Source organism: Gigantopelta aegis, chromosome 10 (genome assembly GCF_016097555.1).
Source record: "Gigantopelta aegis isolate Gae_Host chromosome 10, Gae_host_genome, whole genome shotgun sequence".
In the NCBI taxonomy this organism is placed as follows: Eukaryota; Metazoa; Mollusca; class Gastropoda; order Neomphalida; family Peltospiridae; genus Gigantopelta; species Gigantopelta aegis.
This window is the reverse complement of record NC_054708.1, coordinates 78,391,549-78,418,711: the sequence shown is the minus strand read 5'-3', so window position 1 is coordinate 78,418,711 and position 27,163 is coordinate 78,391,549. Positions and strand designations below refer to the sequence as shown.

Sequence of the window (27,163 nt, the reverse complement as noted above, 5' to 3'; positions counted from 1 at the left end):
CACGTCTTAGTTATAGCTAGGACCATTAGGCCATGCACACTAGAAAACAGTTAATATAACTAGTCTCACATCTTCATTATAGCTAGGACCATTAGACCATGCACACTAGAAAAGAATTAATAAAACTAGTCTCACGTCTTAGTTATAGCTAGGACCATTATGCAAAGCACACTAGAAAACAGTTAATAAAACTAGTCTCACGTCTTAGTTATAGCTAGGACCATTAGACCATGCACACTAGAAAACAATTAATAAAACTGGTCTCACATCTTAGTTATAGCTAGGACCATTAGGCCATGCACACTAGAAAACAGTTAATAAAACTAGTCTCACGTCTTAGTTATAGCTAGGACCATTAGGCCATGCACACTAGAAAACAGTTAATAAAACTAGTCTCACGTCTTAGTTATAGCTAGGACCATTAGACCATGCACACTAGAAAACAGTTAATAAAACTGGTCTCACGTCTTAGTTATAGCTAGGACCATTAGGCCATGCACACTAGAAAACAATTAATAAAACTAGTCTCACGTCTTAGTTATAGCTAGGACCATTAGGCCATGCACACTAGAAAACAGTTAATATAACTAGTCTCACGTCTTAGTTATAGCTAGGACCATTAGAGCATGCACACTAGAAAACAGTTAATAAAACTGGTCTCACGTCTTAGTTATAGCTAGGACCATTAGGCCATGCACACTAGAAAACAGTTAATAAAACTAGTCTCACGTCTTAGTTATAGCTAGGACCATTAGGCCATGCACACTAGAAAACAGTTAATAAAACTAGTCTCACGTCTTAGTTATAGCTAGGACCATTAGGTTCTGCACACTAGAAAACAGTTAATAAAACTGGTCTCACGTCTTAGTTATAGCTAGGACCATTAGGCCATGCACACTAGAAAACAGTTAATATAACTAGTCTCACGTCTTAGTTATAGCTAGGACCATTAGACCATGCACACTAGAAAAGAATTAATAAAACTAGTCTCACGTCTTAGTTATAGCTAGGACCATTATGCAAAGCACACTAGAAAACAATTAATAAAACTAGTCTCACGTCTTAGTTATAGCTAGGACCATTAGGCCATGCACACTAGAAAACAGTTAATAAAACTGGTCTCACGTCTTAGTTATAGCTAGGACCATTAGACCATGCACACTAGAAAACAGTTAATAAAACTGGTCTCACGTCTTAGTTATAGCTAGGACCATTAGGCCATGCACACTAGAAAACAGTTAATAAAACTAGTCTCACGTCTTAGTTATAGCTAGGACCATTAGGCCATGCACACTAGAAAACAATTAATAAAACTAGTCTCACGTCTTAGTTATAGCTAGGACCATTAGGCCATGCACACTAGAAAACAGTTAATAAAACTAGTCTCACGTCTTAGTTATAGCTAGGACCATTAGAGCATGCACACTAGAAAACAGTTAATAAAACTGGTCTCACGTCTTAGTTATAGCTAGGACCATTAGGCCATGCACACTAGAAAACAGTTAATAAAACTGGTCTCACGTCTTAGTTATAGCTAGGACCATTAGGCCATGCACACTAGAAAACAGTTAATATAACTAGTCTCACGTCTTAGTTATAGCTAGGACCATTAGACCATGCACACTAGAAAACAATTAATAAAACTAGTCTCACGTCTTAGTTATAGCTAGGACCATTAGAGCATGCACACTAGAAAACAGTTAATATAACTAGTCTCACGTCTTAGTTATAGCTAGGACCATTAGGCCATGCACACTAGAAAACAGTTAATAAAACTGGTCTCACGTCTTAGTTATAGCTAGGACCATTAGGCCATGCACACTAGAAAACAATTAATAAAACTAGTCTCACGTCTTAGTTATAGCTAGGACCTTAGTTATAGCTAGGACCATTAGGCCATGCACACTAGAAAACAGTTAATATAACTAGTCTCACGTCTTAGTTATAGCTAGGACCATTAGGCCATGCACACTAGAAAACAGTTAATAAAACTGGCCTCACGTCTTAGTTATAGCTAGGACCATTAGGCCATGCACACTAGAAAACAATTAATAAAACTGGCCTCACGTCTTAGTTATAGCTAGGACCATTAGGCCATGCACACTAGAAAACAGTTAATAAAACTGGCCTCACGTCTTAGTTATAGCTAGGACCATTAGACCATGCACACTAGAAAACAGTTAATATAACTAGTCTCACGTCTTAGTTATAGCTAGGACCATTAGGCCATGCACACTAGAAAACAGTTAATAAAACTAGTCTCACGTCTTAGTTATAGCTAGGACCATTAGAGCATGCACACTAGAAAACAGTTAATAAAACTGGTCTCACGTCTTAGTTATAGCTAGGACCATTAGGCCATGCACACTAGAAAACAGTTAATAAAACTAGTCTCACGTCTTAGTTATAGCTAGGACCATTAGGCCATGCACACTAGAAAACAGTTAATAAAACTAGTCTCACGTCTTAGTTATAGCTAGGACCATTAGAGCATGCACACTAGAAAACAATTAATAAAACTAGTCTCACGTCTTAGTTATAGCTAGGACCATTAGGCCAAGCACACTAGAAAACAGTTAATAAAACTAGTCTCACGTCTTAGTTATAGCTAGGACCATTAGGCCATGCACACTAGAAAACAGTTAATAAAACTAGTCTCACGTCTTAGTTATAGCTAGGACCATTAGGCCATGCACACTAGAAAACAGTTAATAAAACTAGTCTCACGTCTTAGTTATAGCTAGGACCATTAGGCCATGCACACTAGAAAACAGTTAATATAACTAGTCTCACGTCTTAGTTATAGCTAGGACCATTAGGCCATGCACACTAGAAAACAGTTAATAAAACTAGTCTCACGTCTTAGTTATAGCTAGGACCATTATGCAAAGCACACTAGAAAACAGTTAATAAAACTAGTCTCACGTCTTAGTTATAGCTAGGACCATTAGACCATGCACACTAGAAAACAGTTAATAAAACTGGTCTCACGTCTTAGTTATAGCTAGGACCATTAGGCCATGCACACTAGAAAACAGTTAATAAAACTAGTCTCACGTCTTAGTTATAGCTAGGACCATTAGGCCATGCACACTAGAAAACAGTTAATAAAACTAGTCTCACGTCTTAGTTATAGCTAGGACCATTAGTCCATGCACACTAGAAAACAGTTAATAAAACTAGTCTCACGTCTTAGTTATAGCTAGGACCATTAGGCCATGCACACTAGAAAACAGTTAATAAAACTGGTCTCACGTCTTAGTTATAGCTAGGACCATTAGGCCATGCACACTAGAAAACAGTTAATAAAACTAGTCTCACGTCTTAGTTATAGCTAGGACCATTATGCAAAGCACACTAGAAAACAGTTAATAAAACTGGTCTCACGTCTCACGTCTTAGTTATAGCTAGGACCATTAGGCCATGCACACTAGAAAACAGTTAATAAAACTGGTCTCACGTCTTAGTTATAGCTAGGACCATTAGGCCATGCACACTAGAAAACAGTTAATAAAACTAGTCTCACGTCTTAGTTATAGCTAGGACCATTAGGTCCTGCACACTAGAAAACAATTAATAAAACTAGTCTCACGTCTTAGTTATAGCTAGGACCATTAGGCCATGCACACTAGAAAACAGTTAATATAACTAGTCTCACGTCTTAGTTATAGCTAGGACCATTAGGCCATGCACACTAGAAAACAGTTAATAAAACTAGTCTCACGTCTTAGTTATAGCTAGGACCATTAGGCCATGCACACTAGAAAACAGTTAATAAAACTGGTCTCACATCTTCATTATAGCTAGGACCATTAGCAGGGCTCACCCTGGATCAAAAATACCTGTAGTCAAAATATTAGCCAAATGGAATTTTTATTAGCCATATTGAAAATGCTTTAGCAAAATTTGTTTTACGCAGTACTGTATAGAGTATTTATATAGGAATATGAAAATGTATCTTTTTCAACTAATTGTGTACAAACTGGAACAAATAGGAATAACAAAACCTCAATGGGGGTAGGGGCAGTTAATATATTACTTCAATTTTTCAGCGGGAGTGGGGTGCAGTGGGGATGGGGTTATGCATTATCTTCAGAGTTTGAAGCCAGTACCCCATACACCCACCCCCACTTCTAAGGCCTATGACATTAAATTAACAAACATACAGAGATATGGGGGTGGGTGGATGTTTATGGATGGTGTCACGTCTTAGTCATAGCTAGGACCATTTTTTCCCAAAGAAAACAGTTTTGAGAGCGTCTTTTTTATATATAGAACTCATTATTTCTTTAAATAGCAATCTTTATGTTAGTTTAAATAACTTAGTTTTTTTAAGTGACCCATCTTAATTCCCCAGGACCATTAGGCCATGCACCAAAAACGATTTCATAATTTGTGCCATGTTGTTGCTGTTGATTTCAGCGTCGTGTTAAATGCTTGTTGTGATTTCTGCTTACAAAATACCTCGGCTAAGAATGCCGACTTCACCACAGTATACTCTTTATTAAAAAAAACCCAAACCCAACAACAAATCCTTTAATAAAATTAATATTTACGATCTTTTTAAAATCCAACTAACTTATTAAATGTCACCTCACAGTCTTACAAATTTATATCTAAAATTATCTAACAAATATGATTATTGTAAACTAATTTTATTCAGTGTACATTTAACTGCAATTTGTATATTTTAAATACTGCATGTTCATTTCCAGCAATTGAGATCTGCATGCGTGCTCTCGACCATGGGTACGAAATTAACAAAGACAAAGGAATAAACAAAAACTGCAGTTAGGTATTCATTGATGCGAATAACTATTGTTTTTCTACAAATTTACATCAAGATTTACTTTTGCGTAATCATACTGTTTAATGTCTGCAATGATGTCTCTTGACACGCGACGTATATTCGCACCGAGAGCTGTCCTCAGTTCAGCCAACAAACGTTCTTCCTAACGTTCGTGAACTATTTGATTGGTGTTCGTCGTGTCCGTTTAACGTGAAGCGCACAAACCAATCTAACGAACGTTTTGTTTCGCTCGGTCTGGCTGAACTCAGACTTTGAGATGGCCTACATGTCTTTTGGCCCTGAACTGGCATGTGTATTCAAATTGACACGCATTGTCGGTCTGTTTTTATTACTTTGGTTCAAAGATTTTACAAAGTAAAAATAACAAGTTACAGATCTTCCAGACATTGCTGTCATACATGTTGAATGCATGCCGTTAAAATTAATAACCATGATTATTACAATAAGCAAACATTATAAGGCCTACGCTGTATTCTGCATGACACCGTTTCTCGTTACCGGTCGCGAGATTGCTATTACGCTAAATGAATGTTTGAGGTGTTGGATAGATTATGTAACCGTTTGTTCACACCAGAACACAGAAAATGGCTTAGCCAAAATTTTCGCCACTTGCAAATTTTATTAGCCATTTTTTGTAAAAATTAGCCAATGGCTGATTTGGCTACCGACAGCGCGAGCCCTGCATTAGGCCATGCACACTAGAAAACAGTTAATAAAACTGGTCTCACGTCTTAGTTATAGCTAGGACCATTAGGTCCTGCACACTAGAAAACAGTTAATAAAACTGGTCTCACGTCTTAGTTATAGCTAGGACCATTAGGCCATGCACACTAGAAAACAGTTAATAAAACTGGTCTCACGTCTTAGTTATAGCTAGGACCATTAGGCCATGCACACTAGAAAACAGTTAATAAAACTAGTCTCACGTCTTAGTTATAGCTAGGACCATTAGGCCATGCACACTAGAAAACAGTTAATATAACTAGTCTCACGTCTTAGTTATAGCTAGGACCATTAGGCCATGCACACTAGAAAACAGTTAATAAAACAGTCTCACGTCTTAGTTATAGCTAGGACCATTAGGCCATGCACACTAGTTAATAAAACTGGTCTCACGTCTTAGTTATAGCTAGGACCATTAGGCCATGCACACTAGAAAACAGTTAATAAAACTAGTCTCACGTCTTAGTTATAGCTAGGACCATTAGGCCATGCACACTAGAAAACAGTTAATATAACTAGTCTCACGTCTTAGTTATAGCTAGGACCATTAGGCCATGCACACTAGAAAACAGTTAATAAAACTAGTCTCACGTCTTAGTTATAGCTAGGACCATTAGGCAATGCACACTAGAAAACAATTAATAAAACTGGTCTCACGTCTTAGTTATAGCTAGGACCATTAGGCCATGCACACTAGAAAACAATTAATAAAACTGGTCTCACATCTTCGTTATAGTTCGCATCGTATCTGGCCATCATGCCAACCGTGTCGTGTCTGATGAAGGTGAGGTCACCGCGACCCTGGGCCATGCAGCGGAACGCCCCGTCGAACCCAGCTGACGGGTCACTGGTGGAACACCGCTCCTCGCCCTGCCCACTGCACATCTCACACACAGAGGTTGGGTTGTTACCTGTATAGGACAAGGGAAACGGTCATCAATAGCTCCATTGCTCACACACAGAGGTTGGGTTGTTACCTGTATAGGACAAGGGAAACGGTCATCAATAGCTCCATTGCTCACACACAGAGGTTGGGTTGTTACCTGTATAGGACAAGGGAAACGGTCATCAATAGCTCCATTGCTCACACACAGAGGTGGGGTTGTTACCTGTATAGGACCAGGGAAATGGTCATCCTTTTGTGACACTGATTTATTGGCAAACACTTTTGTGTTGTTATGTATAGACATATAGTGATATACCAAAATTAACTTCCCCATCACCAGTTGGAAAGATCTGTAATGGTTATTACTAAAAACCGAATAATTTTATTTTATTTTTATTTAAAAAAAACAACTAAAAAAACTGTTCCATCAAAGAGCTGGTAATAACAATAATAACAAGCATTCTGTGAGTACTGCTAAAGCAATACATGTCCCCTATGAATATTTCACTTATTGTCTACTCATTATATATATACTCTTCAAAAGAAGAAACGCAAAACCACATTGTCGTAACATTTGGAGAATTGATTTAATTATTGAATGGTGAGTCCGATAATTACCAAATGTTGCAGGATTGTTCACAATTCACTCTAGTCCATTGTGAGTAAGTGATAGGACACACCACCAAGGTCAAGGTCATCTGGAGTCAATACCGGGTGTGGCCTCCGCGTGTGTTGACAACTGCCTGGCACCGCCTGCCCATTGAAGCAACCAGAGTACGGATGACGTCCCGGGGGATGGTGGCCCACTCGGCCTGCAAGGCTGCTGCCAGCTCGGGCAGGGTCTGGGGCTGTGGTTGTCGCTGTCGGTCCAACTCGTCCCATAGATGCTCAATTGGGTTCAAATCCGGTGATATCGATGGCCAAGGAAGGACATTAATGTTGTTGTTCTGTAGGAAAGCCGTTGTGAGACGTGCTGTGTGAGGCCTGGCGTTGTCATGTTGGAACACTGCGTTGGCGTTGGCCATAACTGGAACGATGTGTGGCCGGAGGATCTGGTCAATGTAGCCCTGTGCATTCAGGTTGCCCTGCACGTGGACCAGGTCAGTTCTGCCAGTGTGTGAGATGGCTGCCCACACCATGACACTACCCCCGCCGAATCTGTCCACTTCCTGCACGCAGTTTGCCGCATAACGTTCACCACGACGCCTATACACGCGACATCTTCCATCATGACGTCGGAGCAGAAATCGGGACTCGTCACTGAACCACACCTGTCTCCATCGCAGTTGAGGCCATTGTCGATGAATCTGGCACCACTGCAGTCGGAGTCGACGGTGTTGTGGTGTTAAGATGACACCTCGAACTGGACGTCTGGCACGAATTCCTACCTCACGTAGGCGGTTCCGTACGGTCTGGTCGGATATCCTGCGCAAACCTGGTATTGCTGCGGCTGTGGAGGTGGCAGTAGTCAATCGTTCCCGAAGGTGGCGTACCCAGATGTAGCGGTCCTGCCCGGGGGTAGTGACCCGTGGTCGACCGGATCTAGGGAGGTCACGTGTTGATCCATGTTGCTGGTAACGGTCCCACAGTCTGGAGATGGTGCTTGGGGACACATGGAATGCCCTGGCAACGGCCGTTCTGGATTCGCCTGTGTCTAGTCGGCCGATGGCATTGTTTCTCTGCGGTTCACTGAGACGTGGCATGTCCTGGATTGTCAACTGTCGGCCAGATACAGAGGCCAGGCAAGCGAACACCCTGCACTTTTATACTGTCAGTGTTCATGTTGCACGTGCAGACAACGCACGTGCAGTGGTGACATGGTTTGCGAATATTCACATTTTGGAACTTTATTGTACAGTAGGTGCGTTTTATCGAATGTAACCGTGGGAATGTGTTTGGGACATGCAATGACCTTATATTCACAAAGCATGAACCGGTAGGAAACATAAAATCGGAGTCATAACCCATTTGTACCCTTTTGCGTTTCTTTTTTTGAAGAGTATATATACAAAAAATTTATAAAACTAGCACATACTACATGTACACTGCAATTCAACCCTATTACATATAAACATACCAAATGGATTATAAAATGATGTCAAAGCGACTTACCAAATGGATTATAAAATGATGTCAAGAGGACTTACTAAATGGATTATAAAACAATGACAAGGGGACTGACCAAATGGATTCTAAAACGATGTCAGAGTAACTTACCACAAGGATTATAAAATGATGCCAGAGGACTTACCAAATGGTTTATAAAATTATGTCAGAGAACTTACCAACTGGATTATAAAATGTTGAGGTGACTTACCAAATGGGTTATAAAATGATGTCAAAGTGACTGTCAAGGCGACTTACCAAATGGATTATAAAACGACGTGAGAGCGCCAGGCAGACACATGGCCTTGAAGAAGCTGGTGACAGACTTGACGATGGCATTACACTCCGTCACTGGGATGTACTTCTTCTCCAGGAGCTGGGATATGGGATACAGCCAGCCTGCACTCGTTCCAATACCTAGAGGAACAAAAGAAAGGAATGATTGTTTAACTGGGATATGGGATACAGCCAGCCCGCACTCGTTCTGATACCTAATAGAACAAAAAGAAAGGAATGATTGTTTAACTGGGATATGGGATACAGCCAGCCCGCACTCGTTCTGATACCTAATAGAACAAAAAGAAAGGAATGATTGTTTAACTGGGATATGGGATACAGCCAGCCCGCACTCGTTCTGATACCTAGAGGAACAAAAAGAAAGGAATGATTGTTTAACTGGAATATGGGATATAGCCAGCCTGCACTCGTTCTGATACCTAATGGAACAAAAAGAAAGGAATGATTGTTTAACTGGGATATGGGATACAGCCAGCCCGCACTCGTTCCAATACCTAGAGGAACAAAAAGAAAGGAATGATTGTTTAACTGGGATATGGGATACAGCCAGCCCGCACTCGTTCCAATACCTAGAGGAACAAAAAGAAAGGAATGATTGTTTAACTGGGATATGGGATACAGCCAGCCTGCACTCGTTCTGATACCTAATGGAACAAAAAGAAAGGAATGATTGTTTAACTGGGATACAGCCAACTCGCACTCGTTCCCATACCTAGTGAAACAAAAACAAAGGAAGGATTGTTTAACTACAGCCCAGCAATATTTATAAATCTAAATACTACTACCAATCTACTATTGGCTATGAGGTTTTTGTCAAAACATTAATCCAGTAGTCTGCACGTTCATTGTCATACTCACATCAGGTCCAAGTTACATGAGTGGAACTTGCATTACTTCCCTTTAAACAAGCCAGCATTCATCCTGTTTGTATACATCAGGACTCACCCTATATACTGCCATATTAGCTAACTGCTAATTTTTTTATACGAAGTGACTACAATATTAAATTAATATTTGACTGCGAAACTTGTGTTTAACTTTGCCACTTTTCAGTCATTTTCAAACAAATCTACATACAGGAGCTGCACAGTGTAAAAAATAGTGGTACGGCTCGTGGTTGCCAGACTTGCCTTTCAAATTACTTGTAAGGACATTTTCACAGATACAACAAATATAACCCACACCCACACAAAAGTGGTACGGCCACTGCTGTACCATCTGCGCCGCCCCTGACATATATCTGATAACTGGCCAAAACAAAATTCTTTCCAGTGAGACCCGTAAAACTTTTTTTAATTAATGGCATGTATTACAAGAATTATTTATAGTACCTGGGAAGCAGATGTTTTTGTTGTCTCGTAGAGTTTCCAAATTAACTGGATTGTTTGCTCGGAAGACAGCAACAGCAAAATATGTAGGTTTATCTTGTGGAACTGAAATAAGATAAAAACAAAATAGTATCTAACGGCCCACTCATGTATTATTCTCTATGTACGGTAAACGTATCCAGCTAGTCCAAACCAAACCTGTCGTGTTTGACAAATGTTTGAGAAATTTAAGTCACTAGCTCTCATAGAAGGTTTGGCTACTAACCTATGTATTATAGTAAATGAGGTGAATATTTCCAACTAGTTCAAATCAAACATTCACTAGCTGGAAGCTAGGGCTAGATGATTTGTTAAACCCTGCTCAGGTGAGGACTCCACCATTAAAATACACACCACCTTTAAATGGCTAAAACAACAACACATTCAGTATGATGCCTTTTAGTGTCAAAATTCCATTTTTAAGACCACTGGAAACATTCCAGTCTAGATACATGTAACACACACATTTAAATGTTTTTAGAAAAATTATCTACACAAAGGAAGGAAATGATTTATTTTTAACAGTCATTTACAGTTATATGGCATCAAATATATGGTTAAGAACCACACAGATATTGAGGGAGGAAACCCGCTGTTGCCACTTCATTGGCTATTTTTTTTGACTAGTAGCAAAGGATATTTTTTATGCACCATCCCATAGACAGGATAGCACATACCACGGCCTTTGATGTACCAGTCGTGGTGCACTGGCTGGAGCAAGAAATAGCCCAATGGGCCCACTGACAGGCATTGATCCCAAACCGACCACGCATCTAGCGAGTGCTTTACCACTGAGCTACTTCTCGCCCGCTAACTAATAACAATAATATTTAACAAACCATTCCTTTTTAAAAATCCTTCTTTTTCCTCTCTTTAACTTAGTTCTGGTGTTTCCATATTCATATCGTGTTGACTGTATTAATTGTTGCCTTTTAAAAAAAAGGTAAAGTTAGTTTTGTTTAATGACACCACTAGAGCACATTGATTTATTAATAATCAGCTATTGGATATCAAACATTTGTTAATTTTGACAAATAGTCCTAGAGAGAAAACCTGCTACATTTTTCTATTATTAGCAAGGACTCTTTTGTATGTACCATTCCACAGATAGGATAGCACATACCATGACCTTTAATATATCAACCATGACCTTTGATGTACCAGTCATGGTGCACTGACTGGAACGAGAAACAGCCCAATGGGCCCACTGATGGAGATTGATCCCACACCGACTGTCTTTCAAGCGAGTGCTTTACCATTGGGCTATGTCCCGCAACATTTAAGCCAACACAGACACTGAAACCGCTTACCAGTGTCATAGTTTTCAGCCACTACTGGCATCATGTTGTGGTACCTTCCAGCAAAATAACCTTGACCTGGGTCAAGGTTCATCAGGTCAGCTTCGTCATCTGCTATTGTCTTCATGCACTTAAACCTGAATGTTGAGAAAACAACACCCATTTGAAACAACATAATTATTTTTGCAAATGAATATTCATTGTTGCTTATGCAAAGTTCTGTACGTACATGTAAGTCAGTACCATAGGTATACATAAAGTCAAATTTAATAATGTGGATACAGCAATTACAGAGGAGTTGGAGGCATGTGCAAGTGGAACATTTTGAACACTAGATGTCTTGGGGCCCTATTCATAAACTGAAATAACTTCATGGAACAGGGAACTGAAATGCAAAATTCATCATGACAAATGCATACGTATTAAAAAGAAATTACTTTAAACAGTGGTGTGATTCAACACCTGAAACCCGTCTGTGTACTTGTGCCCGAGTTATGTAGTGATTTTATATGTTTCAGTAGTAAAGATGTAAACTTTGATCTACTGGCACTGTAGTACTGGGCATTTTTGTGGAAAGACTGCCTTTACATGGATGTAATGAATGTTAGTTTAATGTTTATACACATGCTGGTGTTCCTTGTATGTTGCACCACCTGCTTAGGAAAATCCACCAAATAGCATTTTTTTCTCTCTCTGTCTCTCTAACTCCCTTCCTCTGTAGCTGTCTGTCCGTTTTCAATTTATTTGATGTATATATCTAATTACAGTTCTGGACACACAGCTCACCTACCTGGCCTATCTGTCCACAGAGACAGAGATGGAGAGGGGGAGGGAAAGGGAGAGGGAAGGGAAAGGTAGAGGGGGAGAGAGAGAGAGAGAGAGAGAGAGAGAGAGAGAGAGAGAGAGAGAGAGAGAGAGAGAGAGAGAGAGAGAGAGAGAGAGAGAGAGAGAGAGAGAGAGGGGAGGGAGGGAGGGAGGGGAGGGGGAGAGAGAGAGAGATGGACAAAGGGAGGGAGAGAGATAGAGAGAGAGAGAGATGGACAAAGGGAGGGAGAGATTGACAGAGGGAGGAAGAGATTGACAGACAGAGGAAGAGATTGACAGAGAAAGAGACAGAAAAAAGAGAGAGAGAGAGACAGAGAGAAGACAGATAGGGAGAGGGAAAGACAGAGAGAGAGAGAGAGAGAGAGAGAGAGAGAGAGAGAGAGAGAGAGAGAGAGAGAGAGAGAGAGAGAGAGAGAGAGAGAGAGAGAGAGAGAGACTGACTACACCACTACACCACCGAAGACATTGCCTGTCTGTCTTTCTTTCTGTCAATCTCTCTTTTTCTCTATCTCTCGAGACTATATATAAATCACTGTAAGATTCAGGTAACTCACACATCCACTTTGCGGACACATTGAAATTTTCGGGGTAGGTCTTCTTTTTGTGAATCGGGTATGCTCCGATCTAGGATGATATCGTTCAAAACTTTCTTAAACTTCTCACACTTCACTTCTTCTGGTTCACTCACTACGCACCATCTTGTTGCTGGAAATAATCAAGTTCATGTGTCATAATTTAAGTCATATTCACAGAGATAAAAAACAAGAGAGAAAAAGAACCCCAACTCAACCAAACAGACTGTCCCAAAGTTTGCTGCCAAATGGCTGTAAGGCCAGCTCTACCACTCATCAACTGTGAATGTATCCACTGATATTAAAAAAAACCCAAACACCTGAATTTCTGCAAGTTTTGACGTTTTATCAATAATTTTGCTAAAAGTTTTAATAAAACCCTTTTTAATGACTAAAATTATACATTATTGTATAGTAGAGTCCGTCCAAATAAAAGTTTGTCAAACATTTAGAACTTCTGACATATATCATCAAAGGAAACCAGGGCACAATATTTCACGTGAACCGCCGTTCTGTTCGCGTGTTGGTTACGCAAAGTTAAATTTACGCGAACTGCAAACTGGTTACGTCATGACATGTAAACGTTCAGAAATTAAAACTTGCAAACTTCACGATTACAGGACGTTTATTCACGCAGACATACTACTAGTATTTTGACAAATGTTTTAGGCTGAATTTTAGATACTTGATGCACACCAAATCAGTAAACAACGTTATATTTTAACAGTTGTAATTTGCAACCAGTCTAAAGTAAATGTTCAGTATAGAGTCGAGACCAAAAGTTTTAAAGAAATGTGCTCAGACCGCTGGGGACGGCTAAATTATCTGCTGCTATTTTATCTCTAAAGGAATATATGTAGACATAATATTAGATTGCCTATAATTTTACACATGTTAAAAACAGTTTTAACGTAAACAGGAATCCAAAAGAGTCACAAAAATTGAAAAATACTAACATTGCATAATTAGCTTTAAAAAAACAAACATTTGGAATGTCACTGTAGTATAGAAGTACCATCGATAAAGTGAAAGTAGCATAGCCACCGCAAAACGGAATCCCTCCAAATGATTATGTATAAATTTCAAAGGTGTAGCGCCCCGTATGCATGTGCGTAATGCAAAAACAAAATCCGGGAATAGGTCGAGGCTGTCTATAATTGTTCTCTAAAATATCCTCTTAAAATTGACTAGAAAAAAAGATTACAAAAAAAAAAAAGCCTCCGAAAAGGCTCAGATTGCATCTACAGGCATCCTCATTTTCAAACTTTTTACAGGGGGAGGCCCCCCGAATATCCCCGCTCGGGAACACCTTTGGCGTGCTTAATGCTAAGAAAATTTCTTGCTACGCAGCTGTATTTTGTTTCAGTACTGGGGCTGATATTCAGTTCTTTTCTAATATTGTTAACTTTAGCAAGCATTAAAGACATTTTGTTTTTGTAAAATGTTTTCTTTTGTATTTGTTTTAACTTTATGTTTCAGCTAAAAACTATGTATTTAAAATATAATTTCAATGTAATTTTGAGGTAACCGATCAGGTAACCCACGGGTTATGCAAATATAATTCATGTAACTGAACAATTGGTTACCTAGGTAAAAACCATGTGAACCGACTTCCAGTTCCCTCAGATTTCGAAATATTGTCCCCTGGGAAACCCACTACATTTTGCTTTAGCAGCAAGCAATCTTTTATATACTTTCCCACAGACAGGACAGCATATACCATCATCACATGACATTTGATATATCAGATGTGGAGCACTGGTTTAATTGGGAGGGGAAAACCCAACAGGTCTGCCAAGGAGGTTTGATCCTATGACCTATGACTGAGGAGAATATACTGCCAACTGAGCCATATGCAAATCACACCCATGTTGTCCAAATCAGCATCTGGGTTACAATCGGGACTACTATATAAAGTGGTAGGATCACACATGTACATGTACCAGGCTCGGTGGTGTCATGGTTAACGCATGTTGTCCAAATCAGAATCTGGGTTACAATCTGGACTACTATATAAAGTGGTAGGATCACACATGTGACACTAAAAGGAGGACACGAAGGACCCCGCCAGCAAACATCAAGCCGACCAACCCGGAACAGCTGCCTTGCCTACCAGTGCCAAATACACAATTGCACGAGTCTCCCCTGGGTTGTCATGCCACGACCAGAAGCGGTCAGGTCCTTATAAGGGCCCTATGGGCAACCTAGGGAGACGACAAGCGACATAAAGGTCTATAATTAACCTGGGCAAATACAAATGTCACAAAATCATTTTATTATTCAACATCATACATAAGCAATATTTCTTCAATTACGTGACATAAATTTATTGTGCAGGAATATTTGACAAGTTCATTTCCAAAACACTGTTATATGTTAAATTTACCATAGAAAGCACATTTTGGCGTTACATATGCTTATAAACGCCTTCGTTAGCACTATATTATATACATTTACTTTGAGAAAAGGTGGTTTTACTGCAACATACACGTAGATCACATTTTAATAGAAATTGTTGGGTTCTTCCAACATCTGTACTGGTATATATACCTTCACTGCTAATTTCAAAATCTGGCAATTGGCATACGTTTTGTTTTGGAAATAAACTCATCATTTTTTCCCCACCATAAAACATACATGTAGGTATGATATCACAGAGGTGCAAAGTTAAAGTTTGTTTTGTTTAATGACACCACTAGAGCACACTGATTAATAAATCAGTGGCTATTGGATGTAAAACATTTGGTAATTCTGACATGATGTAGGCATCAGAGGAAACCCGTTAAATGTTTTCTTAATGCAGAAAGAGATCTTTTATATGCACTTTCCCACATCAGGAACACATACCATGGCCATTGACCAGTTGTGATGCACTGGTTGGAATGAGATAAAAAGCCAATCAGTTGAATGGATCTACTGAGGTGGTTCGACCCTGTGATGCAAGCACCTCAAGTGAGCACTCAACCAACATGGCTAAATCCCAGCCCAGATATCACAGAGGTGCATGTAAGGTTTATAGTATGACTGTATCACATAAAATGAAAACAATTGTTTGTGTCTGACTCATCATGTAAGGTTTATAGTATGACTGTATCACATAAAATGAAAACAACTGTTCGTGTCGGACTCATCATGTAAGGTTTATAGTATGACTGTATCACATAAAATGAAAACAATTGTTTGTCTCGGACTCATCATGTAAGGTTTATAGTATGACTGTATCACATAAAATGAAAACAATTGTTTGTGTCTGACTCATCATGTAAGGTTTATAGTATGACTGTATCACATAAAATGAAAACAATTGTTTGTGTCTGACTCATCATGTAAGGTTTATAGTATGACTGTATCACATAAAATGAAAACAATTGTTTGTGTCTGACTCATCATGTAAGGTTTATAGTATGACTGTATCACAATCATCAAAATGTATGAATCACATGAAAACAATTGTTTGTCTGTCTCGGACTGTATCACATCATGTAAGGTTTATAGTATGACTGTATCACATAAAATGAAAACAATTGTTTGTCTCTGACTCATCATGTAAGGTTTATAGTATGACTGTATCACATAAAATGAAAACAATTGTTTGTGTCTGACTCATCATGTAAGGTTTATAGTATGACTGTATCACATAAAATGAAAACAATTGTTTGTGTCTGACTCATCATGTAAGGTTTATAGTATGACTGTATCACATAAAATGAAAACAATTGTTTGTGTCTGACTCATCATGTAAGGTTTATAGTATGACTGTATCACATAAAATGAAAACAATTGTTTGTGTCTGACTCATCATGTAAGGTTTATAGTATGACTGTATCACATAAAATGAAAACAATTGTTTGTGTCTGACTCATCATGTAAGGTTTATAGTATGACTGTATCACATAAAATGAAAACAATTGTTTGTGTCTGACTCATCATGTAAGGTTTATAGTATGACTGTATCACATGAAATGAAAACAATTGTTTGTGTCTGACTCATCATGTAAGGTTTATAGTATGACTGTATCACATAAAATGAAAACAATTGTTTGTCTCTGACTCATCATGTAAGGTTTATAGTATGACTGTATCACATGAAATGAAAACAATTGTTTGTGTCTGACTCATCATGTAAGGTTTATAGTATGACTGTATCACATAAAATGAAAACAATTGTTTGTGTCTGACTCATCATGTAAGGTTTATAGTATGACTGTATCACATGAAATGAAAACAATTGTTTGTCTCTGACTCATCATGTAAGGTTTATAGTATGACTGTATCACATAAAATGAAAACAATTGTTTGTGTCTGACTCATCATGTAAGGTTTATAGTATGACTGTATCACATAAAATGAAAACAATTGTTTGTGTCTGACTCATCATGTAAGGTTTATAGTATGACTGTATCACATAAAATGAAAACAATTGTTTGTGTCTGACTCATCATGTAAGGTTTATAGTATGACTGTATCACATAAAATGAAAACAATTGTTTGTGTCTGACTCATCATGTAAGGTTTATAGTATGACTGTATCACATGAAATGAAAACAATTGTTTGTGTCTGACTCATCATGTAAGGTTTATAGTATGACTGTATCACATAAAATGAAAACAATTGTTTGTGTCTCACTCATCATATAAGGTTTATAGTATGACTGTATCACATAAAATGAAAACAATTGTTTGTCTCTGACTGATCATGTAAGGAAGAAAAGGTTTTATTTAACGACACACTCAACATCTTTTATTTATGGTTATATAGCATCAGACATATATGTCCTGCAAAGAGAGCCACCTAAATAGGGAGGTACCGGTACTGGCAGGGTAACATTAGTTTACACAGTTAGACTTATTCATTATGGTGTGGGACTCGTGAAACCACCCGATGACATGTTCAAAATTGCATGCGTTTTCCATGGTGCCCATTTTCGAAGATCGCTGCTGCCATATTAAAGATTTGATAAACCACATATTACAGAAATGAAAGAAAGAAATGTTTTATTAACGACGCACGCAACACATTTTATTTATGGTTATATGGCATCAGACATATGGTTAAGGATCACACAGATATAGAGGAAACCTGCTGTCGCCACTTCATAGGCTACTCTTTTCGATTAGCAGCAAGGGATCTTTTATATGCACCATCCTACAGACAGGGTAGTACATACCACGGCTGTTGTTAATTAAGTTGTGGAGCACTGGCTGGAACGAGAAATAGCCCAATGGTGCCACCAACGAGGATCGATCCTAAACTGCCCGCGCATCAAGCAAGCGCTTTACCACTGGGCTACGCCCCGCTATCACTCTCACTCCACTAAAACTAACTCAAGGAGTGTAATGTTTAGCTCCCCTTAATTAACATGTGAATTCATTTGCTGTCAATATGGTGATACATGTGTCTTTAATGGCTCGATCCCCATAATCTAAAATTGGGGAGTAATTAATCACTCTTCAATTTTTTTCATTTCACAGTCTGGATATATATTCAAAGATTATACACCATTTTATGTATATACATATACCTACAAACAATTCTATATATATGAAAAACAAATTCAGACTATATTTAATATATTGCAAACAATGAAGTAAATAACATGCATATTGCATTATAACTTATATAAGGAATTAAGCTGCAATTGGCCAAATCTTCATTCATGAACTGAAGTTAATTTGTGGGTAATATATTTCTTTTATAAAAAGCTCATGCAAAATAGCATGTTTAATATATATCTAGAATAGTAAACGAGCTTGTCTGTCATACCATTTTTATGAAATGAGTGAATAGTTTTGGTATCTGACGAGCAAAAGCAAGTCAGATACCAACACTGTTCACAAGTTTCATAAAAATGATATGACAGGCAAGCTAGTTTAGTATTTTATTTATTACATACCAACTGCAAACAAGCCAAATGCAGAAGTAAGCAGATGTCGATACCTACAACACGTTACATTTTCTACGAATTAGGTCAGCAAGTGATCTACATCATGCTAACGTCACGCCAATATTACACTAGTTAGATACTAAGTGATTGTATGACATGAGCAATATCTTACACTAATGAGTCAATATATTGTGGTCCAATGGCATTGGCTACATATACATGTAAATGTACTGATAAATAAGAAAGGTGGCCAAAGATGAACTGCAAATTTTTATATACTTGTGTCCAGCTCAAATTGTGGTTCACATCTCCATAATACTGGCATGAACAAATCAAATAACATAAGGAGTTTGTTTTGTTTAATGACACCACTAGAGCACACTGATTAATTAATCATCGGTTACTGAATACACGTCGAACATTTGGTAATTATGACTTGTAGTCATCTGAGGAAACCCTGTACATTTCATTTTCATTTCAACTTATTTTCGTGCTTATATCCAATTAAGGTTCAAGCACGCTGTCCTGGGCACACACCTCAGCTAACTAATCTGTCTGTCTAGTACAGTGGGTTAGTTGTTAGTTGGTTAGTGGTTAGTGAGAGAGAAGAGGGTGTAGTGGCCTTACACCTACCCATTGAGCCCTTAAGAACTCGCTCTGGGTTGGAGCCGGTACCGGGCTGTGAACCCTGTACCTACCAGCCTGTAGTCTGATGGCTTAACCACTACGCCACCGAGGGATCTTTTTTATGCACCTTCTCAAAAAAAGGAAAGCACATACCATGGCTTTTGACTAGTTGTTGTGCACTGGTTGGAACGAGAAAAACTCAATCAGTTTAATGGATCCACTAAGGTGGTTTGATCCTGTGAAGCAAGCAACTCTGCCGAGGAGTGCTCAACTGACGGAGCTAAATCCCACCTTTCACCACCAATGAGACATAACACAGACACAAATGTATGTGTATACACTCAACTACTCCACCGCTCTGTATTATGGTAAAGGTTACATTGTTTTTAAATGACTGAATGATTCATGCACTGCATATTATATAAATATCATTCATCAAAACAAAGTCACATTCATTTTAAAGCTGCTAGCTCATCTTCCCATCTTGTATGACATTGTTTAATAAAGGCTATATATGTCAAATAGTTTTAGCTATTGAACCTTAACATTTTACACATTTACATACATTTTTACTTACTGTACATTATGGATAAATTATCTGACAAAATATGTGTCTCTGGTTATCTTGGTGTTTGCAGTACATAGTAGCTCTTAATCAGCATTGGATTCATACCCTTCACTAAAGTTAAAAGTTTGTTTTGTTTAACGACACAACTAGAGAAAACTGATTAATTAATCATTGGTTATTGGCTGTTAAACATTTGGTACCGGTAATTTTGACATGTCGTCATCAGAGGAAACATGCTACATTTTTTCTAATGCAGAAAGAGATCTTTTGTATGCACTTTCCCACTGACAGGAAAGCACATGCCATGGCCTTTGATCAGTTGTGGTGCACTGGTTTGAGCGAGAAATGACCCAGTCAGTTGAATGAGTCCACCGAGGTGGTTCGATCCTGCGACGCAAGCACTCAACTGACTGAGCTAAATCCTGTCCCTTACACTTTATTATGAACAAAATTTCACAACTTTTAAAAAAAAACATTTTCCATTACCTTTTTTCCTTTAAAAAAGAAAAAAAAGAAAAAAAGAAAAAGAATAAAGAAAGAAAAAAAGAATAAAAATATTCTGTTATCATCAACATCATGTCATGTTATAAAGTGAATTGCCGTGTTGTGATATTTTTAAAACGAAGAGAACCTTTTTTGCAATAAATTGTCATTTTCCATGGCTCCTCATGACCTACATAAAAATCCCATTACTTCCAAGCCTGGGTAAAAGCTATTTGCAAATTCGATAACATTTAACTTCAAAAACAAATTATGCGACAGCCCAGTGAAGAGCAAGTGCTTAATTGTTTAATTGCAACATTCAAAATCCAAAAACATGCATCATTGAGTAAAAACCGACAAAACAATAAAATCAAAACAAGCTGCGTAGTGATTGATTCCAAGACTGAACACTGAAAATGTGCATTACCTCTGTAATTCACAATAGTGGACCAAGCAAACACACGAATAATTTGATGGCATTTTAATGTTAAAAGTGGTCTTCCAAGCTAAATATAATTCTACGAAGCTTACTGATCAACATAGGGGTGGATAACATTCACAAAAATGTTTTAAATAGTTGTTGTAGGGCATTTAAAAAATACACATGAACAGATATTTATAAACATGGTGTGACTTCTTTTGTTTCACACACATGCTCAAAATGTTTTCCTAAAATATAATGAGATCGACAACGAAAAGTAAATAGATGTAAACTACACACAAAAGCTTTTTAAAAGCTGACAAATGTTTGATTTCAAAATATGTATGAAAATACACTAGCTCAATGATTACTGTCAATGAGACATACTCAATTAAAAAATTTATTTACGGTTATATCGCATCATACATATGGTTAAGGACCACACAGATACTGAGAGAGGAAACCCGCTGCCGCCACTTCATGGGCTACTCTGTTTGATTAGCAACAAGGGAACTTTTATATGTACCATCCCACAGACAGTACAGTACATACCACAGCCTTTGATATATCAGTCGTGGTGCACTGGCTGGGACGAGAAATAGCCCAATGAGCCCATCGAGCGAGCACTTTACCACTAGCAATTTACGAATGAAACTATCGCGCTCTCAATTTACAGAGCCTGTACTTTCAAGTTCATGTCCATAAATAGAACACGAATATCACACACCTGTAGGTCCACAATAGCAGGGCTTTAGATGCTACCAAAATCAAGGTGAAAATGTTGCACACACAAAATGTCAAAATATGTTTGCCTAAAATAATCACACCCAAATTAAGTACAAATATGCTGACCTAAAAACCCCATGAAATTAATGTCTGAATATAGCCACAACTCTTCAGTTGCTGTTAATAATATTACTGTGCTAAAAAACCATGAAATTATTGTCTGAATATAGCCACAACTGTTCAGTTGCTGTTAATAATATTACTGTGCTAAAAAACCATGAAATTAATGTCTGAATATAGCCACAACTCTTCAGTTGCTGTTAATAATATTACTGTGCTAAAAAAATAAACTCATCGTGCTCTGAACAGACAAGAAACCTGTTGTGCGTTATTAATGTAAGGTAGTACCTTAGTGAGATCTAAAGCCCTGATACAGTGATAATGTACATGTACATGCAACAGTCCAGAGAAAGAAAAGAAGAAACCCACAGCCACTATATGGAAGAAAGGAAGAAATTATGTTTGTAACTATAAAAACACACAACACATTTTACTGAAGGTTACAAACTGAATATATGGCATAGAAGCCAGTACAGTCTTGTTATCTGATGGAAGCGAATTAACAGACTATATATAGTTGTTTTTTAAAGTTACAGTGTCTGGTTACCATATAATAATATCATGCACAAATATGAAATACAAGTTCAACTGCACTTTTAAAAATTTGTGTGTGTTTGCTATGAACGGAGAATGTCAAAAGTATACGCTCGATTCGTCGCCTGTGCGGCCATTGCTCGGCAAACCACAAATGACAGCCTGTTGTCAATTTCAGTTAACAGGTGTGTTTGCGGATTTGAAATTGTAGTTTTCATCTCAAAAAATGAAATGAGAATTCTTGCCCTGTACAAAGAACGTTCGGTTGAGGATACGTACTATTCTTTCGTTAAAACCGGTTTTGATCTTGACAACGTACTATCGACAATCGTACCTTCCTATTTAAGAATATTTTATAGTGTTAGTAGAACTTTCAAAGTTTAGTTTGTATAACACATTGATCATGTATATATTTTTAATAATATATACTAAAGTAGAAAATGACAATTTTCACTTTTTAATTTTGTGTGTGGTAAAATCGACAAATTCAAATAAATATTATTTCATTTGGAAAGGGTAACGTTTTGTTTAACGACATCAGTGTTAGAGCATATTGATTTAATAATCATCTGCTTTTGGATGTCAAACGTTTGGTAATTTTGACATATAATCTAAGAGGAAACGGGTGCATGTGCAGGGGGGAGGGTATTGGGGGTCGAAACCCTTACCTGACCAAGACAAAACAAATATATATATATTTTCTGGGGGAACATGGCCCATATAAACTTCGCTCAATGCAGTCTATAATCCCCAACCCCGCTCAAATCCCTGCACAAGCGCCTTTCAAACCCGCTACATTAAAAAAAAGCAAAAAAAGCAAGGGATCATTTTTATGTACCATCCCACAGACAGCATATCACATACCACGGCCTTTTATATACCAGTCATGGTGCACTGGTTGGAACAATCCCACCGATGGGGATCTATCCTAGACCGACCGCGCATAAAAAAAAACCCCCCACATTTTAAGGTCAAAGTAATGAATAGAAATAACATATAGTCTTCATATATTTTAAGTATATCGAACATACCGCCCCCTCTTCCTCTACCCCTAGAGCATTACGTAATTATTAACACCCCCTTACATATAACACGTATGCCAACCGCTGGTCACTGTCAAAATTTCAAGGCAAATCCCCCACCGACCCCTGGAAAGGTACTGTACCATACCTCTATGGATATAAATATATTTTGGAGGTATGAGATGACACCTCAATCAAGACAGTTAAATTTGTTCAAAATCACGTGAGAAACTCAGCGCCTGCGCAAATCGCGTAAATTCCCAATTCTATTGGCGTCCCGCTAATTGAAGAAAAACAAGCTGGCCATTGGGTTTGCAGTTGACCTAGATAATGTAGATAAGCGAGCATTGCGAAACTATAGCGATGTGGTGGGCCTTTTATGTACCAAACAGAACTGGGTCATCTATTCTAAATGCTTAAATAATAAAAATATTCCAGACACTGCAGCTTTAATTACTCAATGCCATTCAATACAATTTCTATGTCAGAATATATTCTTTGAAAAATAGAACACTGTCGGGAAGGTCATGCAACTACTAATTTAAAGAAGTGCTCTCAACTGACAAGTACCATGTAAAAAAATCAACATACACAATGTAAGTTGACCATGAATATTTTCAATTAATAGCCCCTATGCTTGACCACAACCTCGTGTTATACAAATGGCACCATACAACTAGCACAGTTGTTATCAGTTAGTACTACATATAACAAGTAACTTCAAGCCAATGGGTTATTTAAATACTACAGATGCAAACCAATGTGTAATCATCAAAGAAAGATTTCAAAAAGCAATTCAGAAATTTGTAGTATTTTTTTTAATGAGTAACTATTTCCTAAACTGGACTATATTATGCTGCTAGTGCTACAGCAAGTAACAACACAGCAAATGGTTTTGTGTTGCCTTAAAAAGGAAACCCACTACATGTTTCCATTACCGGTAGTATCAAGGAATCGTTTATATATATGTACCATTCCACAGACATGATAGCACATACCATGGTATACCAGTCATGGTGCACTGGCTGGAATGAGAAATAGTCCAATGGGTCCAATGACAGGGATTGATCCCAAACCAGCCACGCATAAAGCTAGTGCTTTACCACTGGGCCATGTCCTTCCTCCAAACGGACTATAGAGAAATTGATTTATTAATGCATTGTGACAGGCCCTAGGAACTGGTGGGAAGTAATGTGGGTTTTTTTTACCCCACTTTGGAAGGACTTTCAGTGTTCGAGATTAAAATTTTGAGACAGTATCCCAGTTGGATACTAACATTTCAAAATCTGGTATCCCACCTATAAATTAATATTTAGCAGTAATCTATAAGTGTTTCTGACATTAATAATGTACCTACCTGTATCAATTTCATGCATATGTGGAATCAATATCTCAAATAAGTTTTGAAGGGAGGAAACATCCAACAAAAACAATAACTTAGTGGTTCCCAGTCTATTGCTACCTCGCTATTGCTCCAGTGTAGCATCAGGCTGGGTATGAGCTGGGGGAGATATTGTTACGGCATGGCATTAGACTGGATACGAGCTCGAAAATACTGTTACCTAACTTCAGTAAATGACCGACGTTCATTGTTTCAGCGAAAAATAAAAACGCAGGATTAAAAAAACCCAAAACAATGTTACATTACATTAGTATCCTGGTGGGATACTGGGTTATTGAAGTCTGGTATCCAAAATTAAATTCTGGTATCCCCGGGATATCGGGATACCGTTAATCTCGAACACTGACTTTCCTTTGGCACTGAGGACTGTCACTAACCCTTTATTATCTTACAAGTATTTATAATGTTCTTTATACATGACAGTGCCAAAGGAAAGTCCTACCTTTACTTTATATATAATATAGGTGTGTTTTGGCCCTACTTTATATATAATAAAGGTAAACGTAAAAATATGGTTTGTGGCAAAATTGTGCCCCTACTTAGGCTACTAGAGGCTGTACCCCCCCCCCCCCCCACACACACACACACTAGAGATTGATTCCCCACTTCAAATATGTTTACATGGGCCTAGGTGATTGTGTGCGTATACTACGACTGTTGATACACAGTCTCAATATGATCATGATGGTCACTGCCCAATTGATATACAAAAACAAATACCCCCCCTCCCGTCCAGATTTGGATGTCATCGATTCTGAGCACCACCTTTGGTGATTTGTAGTTTTATTAGTTTTAACCAACTTACGTCTTTCTACTGCAACTGTCATAACAAGTATACAGGATAATAGTGACAGTTGTATCCAAGCCATAGCACTCGTTTTCAAACCCAACGAGTCAGTGAAAATACCTGTCGCGTACTTCCGCCATTTACATTTCTAGCACACCTGAGTGTCCTACGCATCACGAAATAGAGCGATAAAGAGTGAGCTACATTCAACACAAGCGTGGCAACAAAGTGGAAAAAAATAATAAACAATAGACAACACGTTCGTTTTGCATCGCACGGTTATAGTATTTTATTGACTACTTGACGATTTTTATTGTAACATTTTAAATAGTTTGCATTACACCTGTCGGCGTAATGATACATAGCAATCTAACCTGTACACAATACCGGTGTAAAGGTAAAAAAATAACACGCGGTGATTTGGTCCTTTGGAATATTGAAAATGTTTTTCAGTCCTATTACAAAATGTTCAACCTACAGATTTTACTCACATGCTTACCCTAATGCCTACCCCACATCCCACTTTTTCCTGGCGGGACGTAGCCCAGTGGTAAAGCGTTCGCTTGATGCGCGGTCGGTCTGGGATCGATCCCCGTCGGTGGGCCTATCGGGCTATTTCTCGCTCCAGCCAGTGCACTACGACTGGTATCTCAAAGGGGGGATATGCCCCCCACTTTTCAGATATTTTGCCTTATATTTGCTTTATAATAGTGTAAAAGTGTGTAAATATAAAAGTGTGCTTCCCCACGTTGTGGCACCTTCCTACGCCACTGCAGACAATGAGAGAGGAAACCCGCTCCCGTCACGCAATGGGCTATAGACATATAGGCGTACAGGCTCCCATTTTTGTAGGGGGCAGGCTGGTTTTACCACGAAATGGGCTATAGACATATAGACGTACAGGCTCCCGTTTCTGTAGGGGGCAGGCTGGTTTTACCACGAAATGGGCTATAGACATTGTCACGGGGATTCTATAATACCCGTAACTGAATAAAACACGATTATCAAAATATCTCTCCTAACTGTATATCTATTAGATCTCTCTGTAACAGGCCGTTAAACCCTAGTATGGCTCGTCTAGGTATGATCAGAGATACGATCTTATATAAAGTATATGTAATATAGCACGTTAGTTCACTAGAAACACAACAAAACACAATACACTTTGGAATCTGTATTAACCTACGCTGACAAATGTACAGCCGTAGTAGTTAATTAATAACAACAATAATAACAACCCAGAACTGATCACTTAATTAGTTAATCTCTAGGTGTCTAGTTACACAATATGCGAATCACTTCACCGTGACACAACACCCACACGTGTGATACTTGAGAAACGCTTCCAGGAGAAGTTAATTAATAAAGGAATTACAACACCATTCCTAACTGGTTAATTTTTAATTAACCCTTACTACTCGTTCAGTAACGTGTGATAATTTAGAAACGCTTCCAAGGGAACTTAATTAATAAAGGAATTACAGCTCTATTCCTAACGGGTTAATTTTTAATTAACCCTTAACTACTCTTTCAGTAACCTTGTAACACAGAATTAATACTGGTACCTATCACAATAAAGACAATAACCTACAGTTTACCTAGGTCTTCTAGGATGACTGGCTAAGCTTTATATTACCAAATACTCGTATAAAATATAGAACAGTAAGACTACGATTTACTTCGTTAAATGACCGAAGACACTGT

The 27,163-nt window shown here is 38.2% G+C and overlaps 1 protein-coding gene across 1 annotated transcript in view; it reads right to left on the bottom strand.

The window, feature by feature from the left end:
* The window catches only part of LOC121382847 (melanotransferrin-like), a 45,338-nt gene extending 19,733 nt beyond the window's left edge, over positions 1-25,605 (bottom strand). The window contains exons 1-6 of the mRNA XM_041512475.1: positions 25,478-25,605; positions 12,867-13,017; positions 11,500-11,624; positions 10,154-10,255; positions 8,784-8,942; positions 6,257-6,444 (exon numbers count right to left, since the gene is read on the bottom strand). Coding sequence (XP_041368409.1) covers positions 6,257-6,444; positions 8,784-8,942; positions 10,154-10,255; positions 11,500-11,624; positions 12,867-13,017; positions 25,478-25,541 — 789 coding nt within the window. The 5' untranslated portion in view covers positions 25,542-25,605. The remainder of the gene's footprint in view (positions 1-6,256; positions 6,445-8,783; positions 8,943-10,153; positions 10,256-11,499; positions 11,625-12,866; positions 13,018-25,477) is intronic.
* Positions 25,606-27,163: the final 1,558 nt, after the last annotated feature.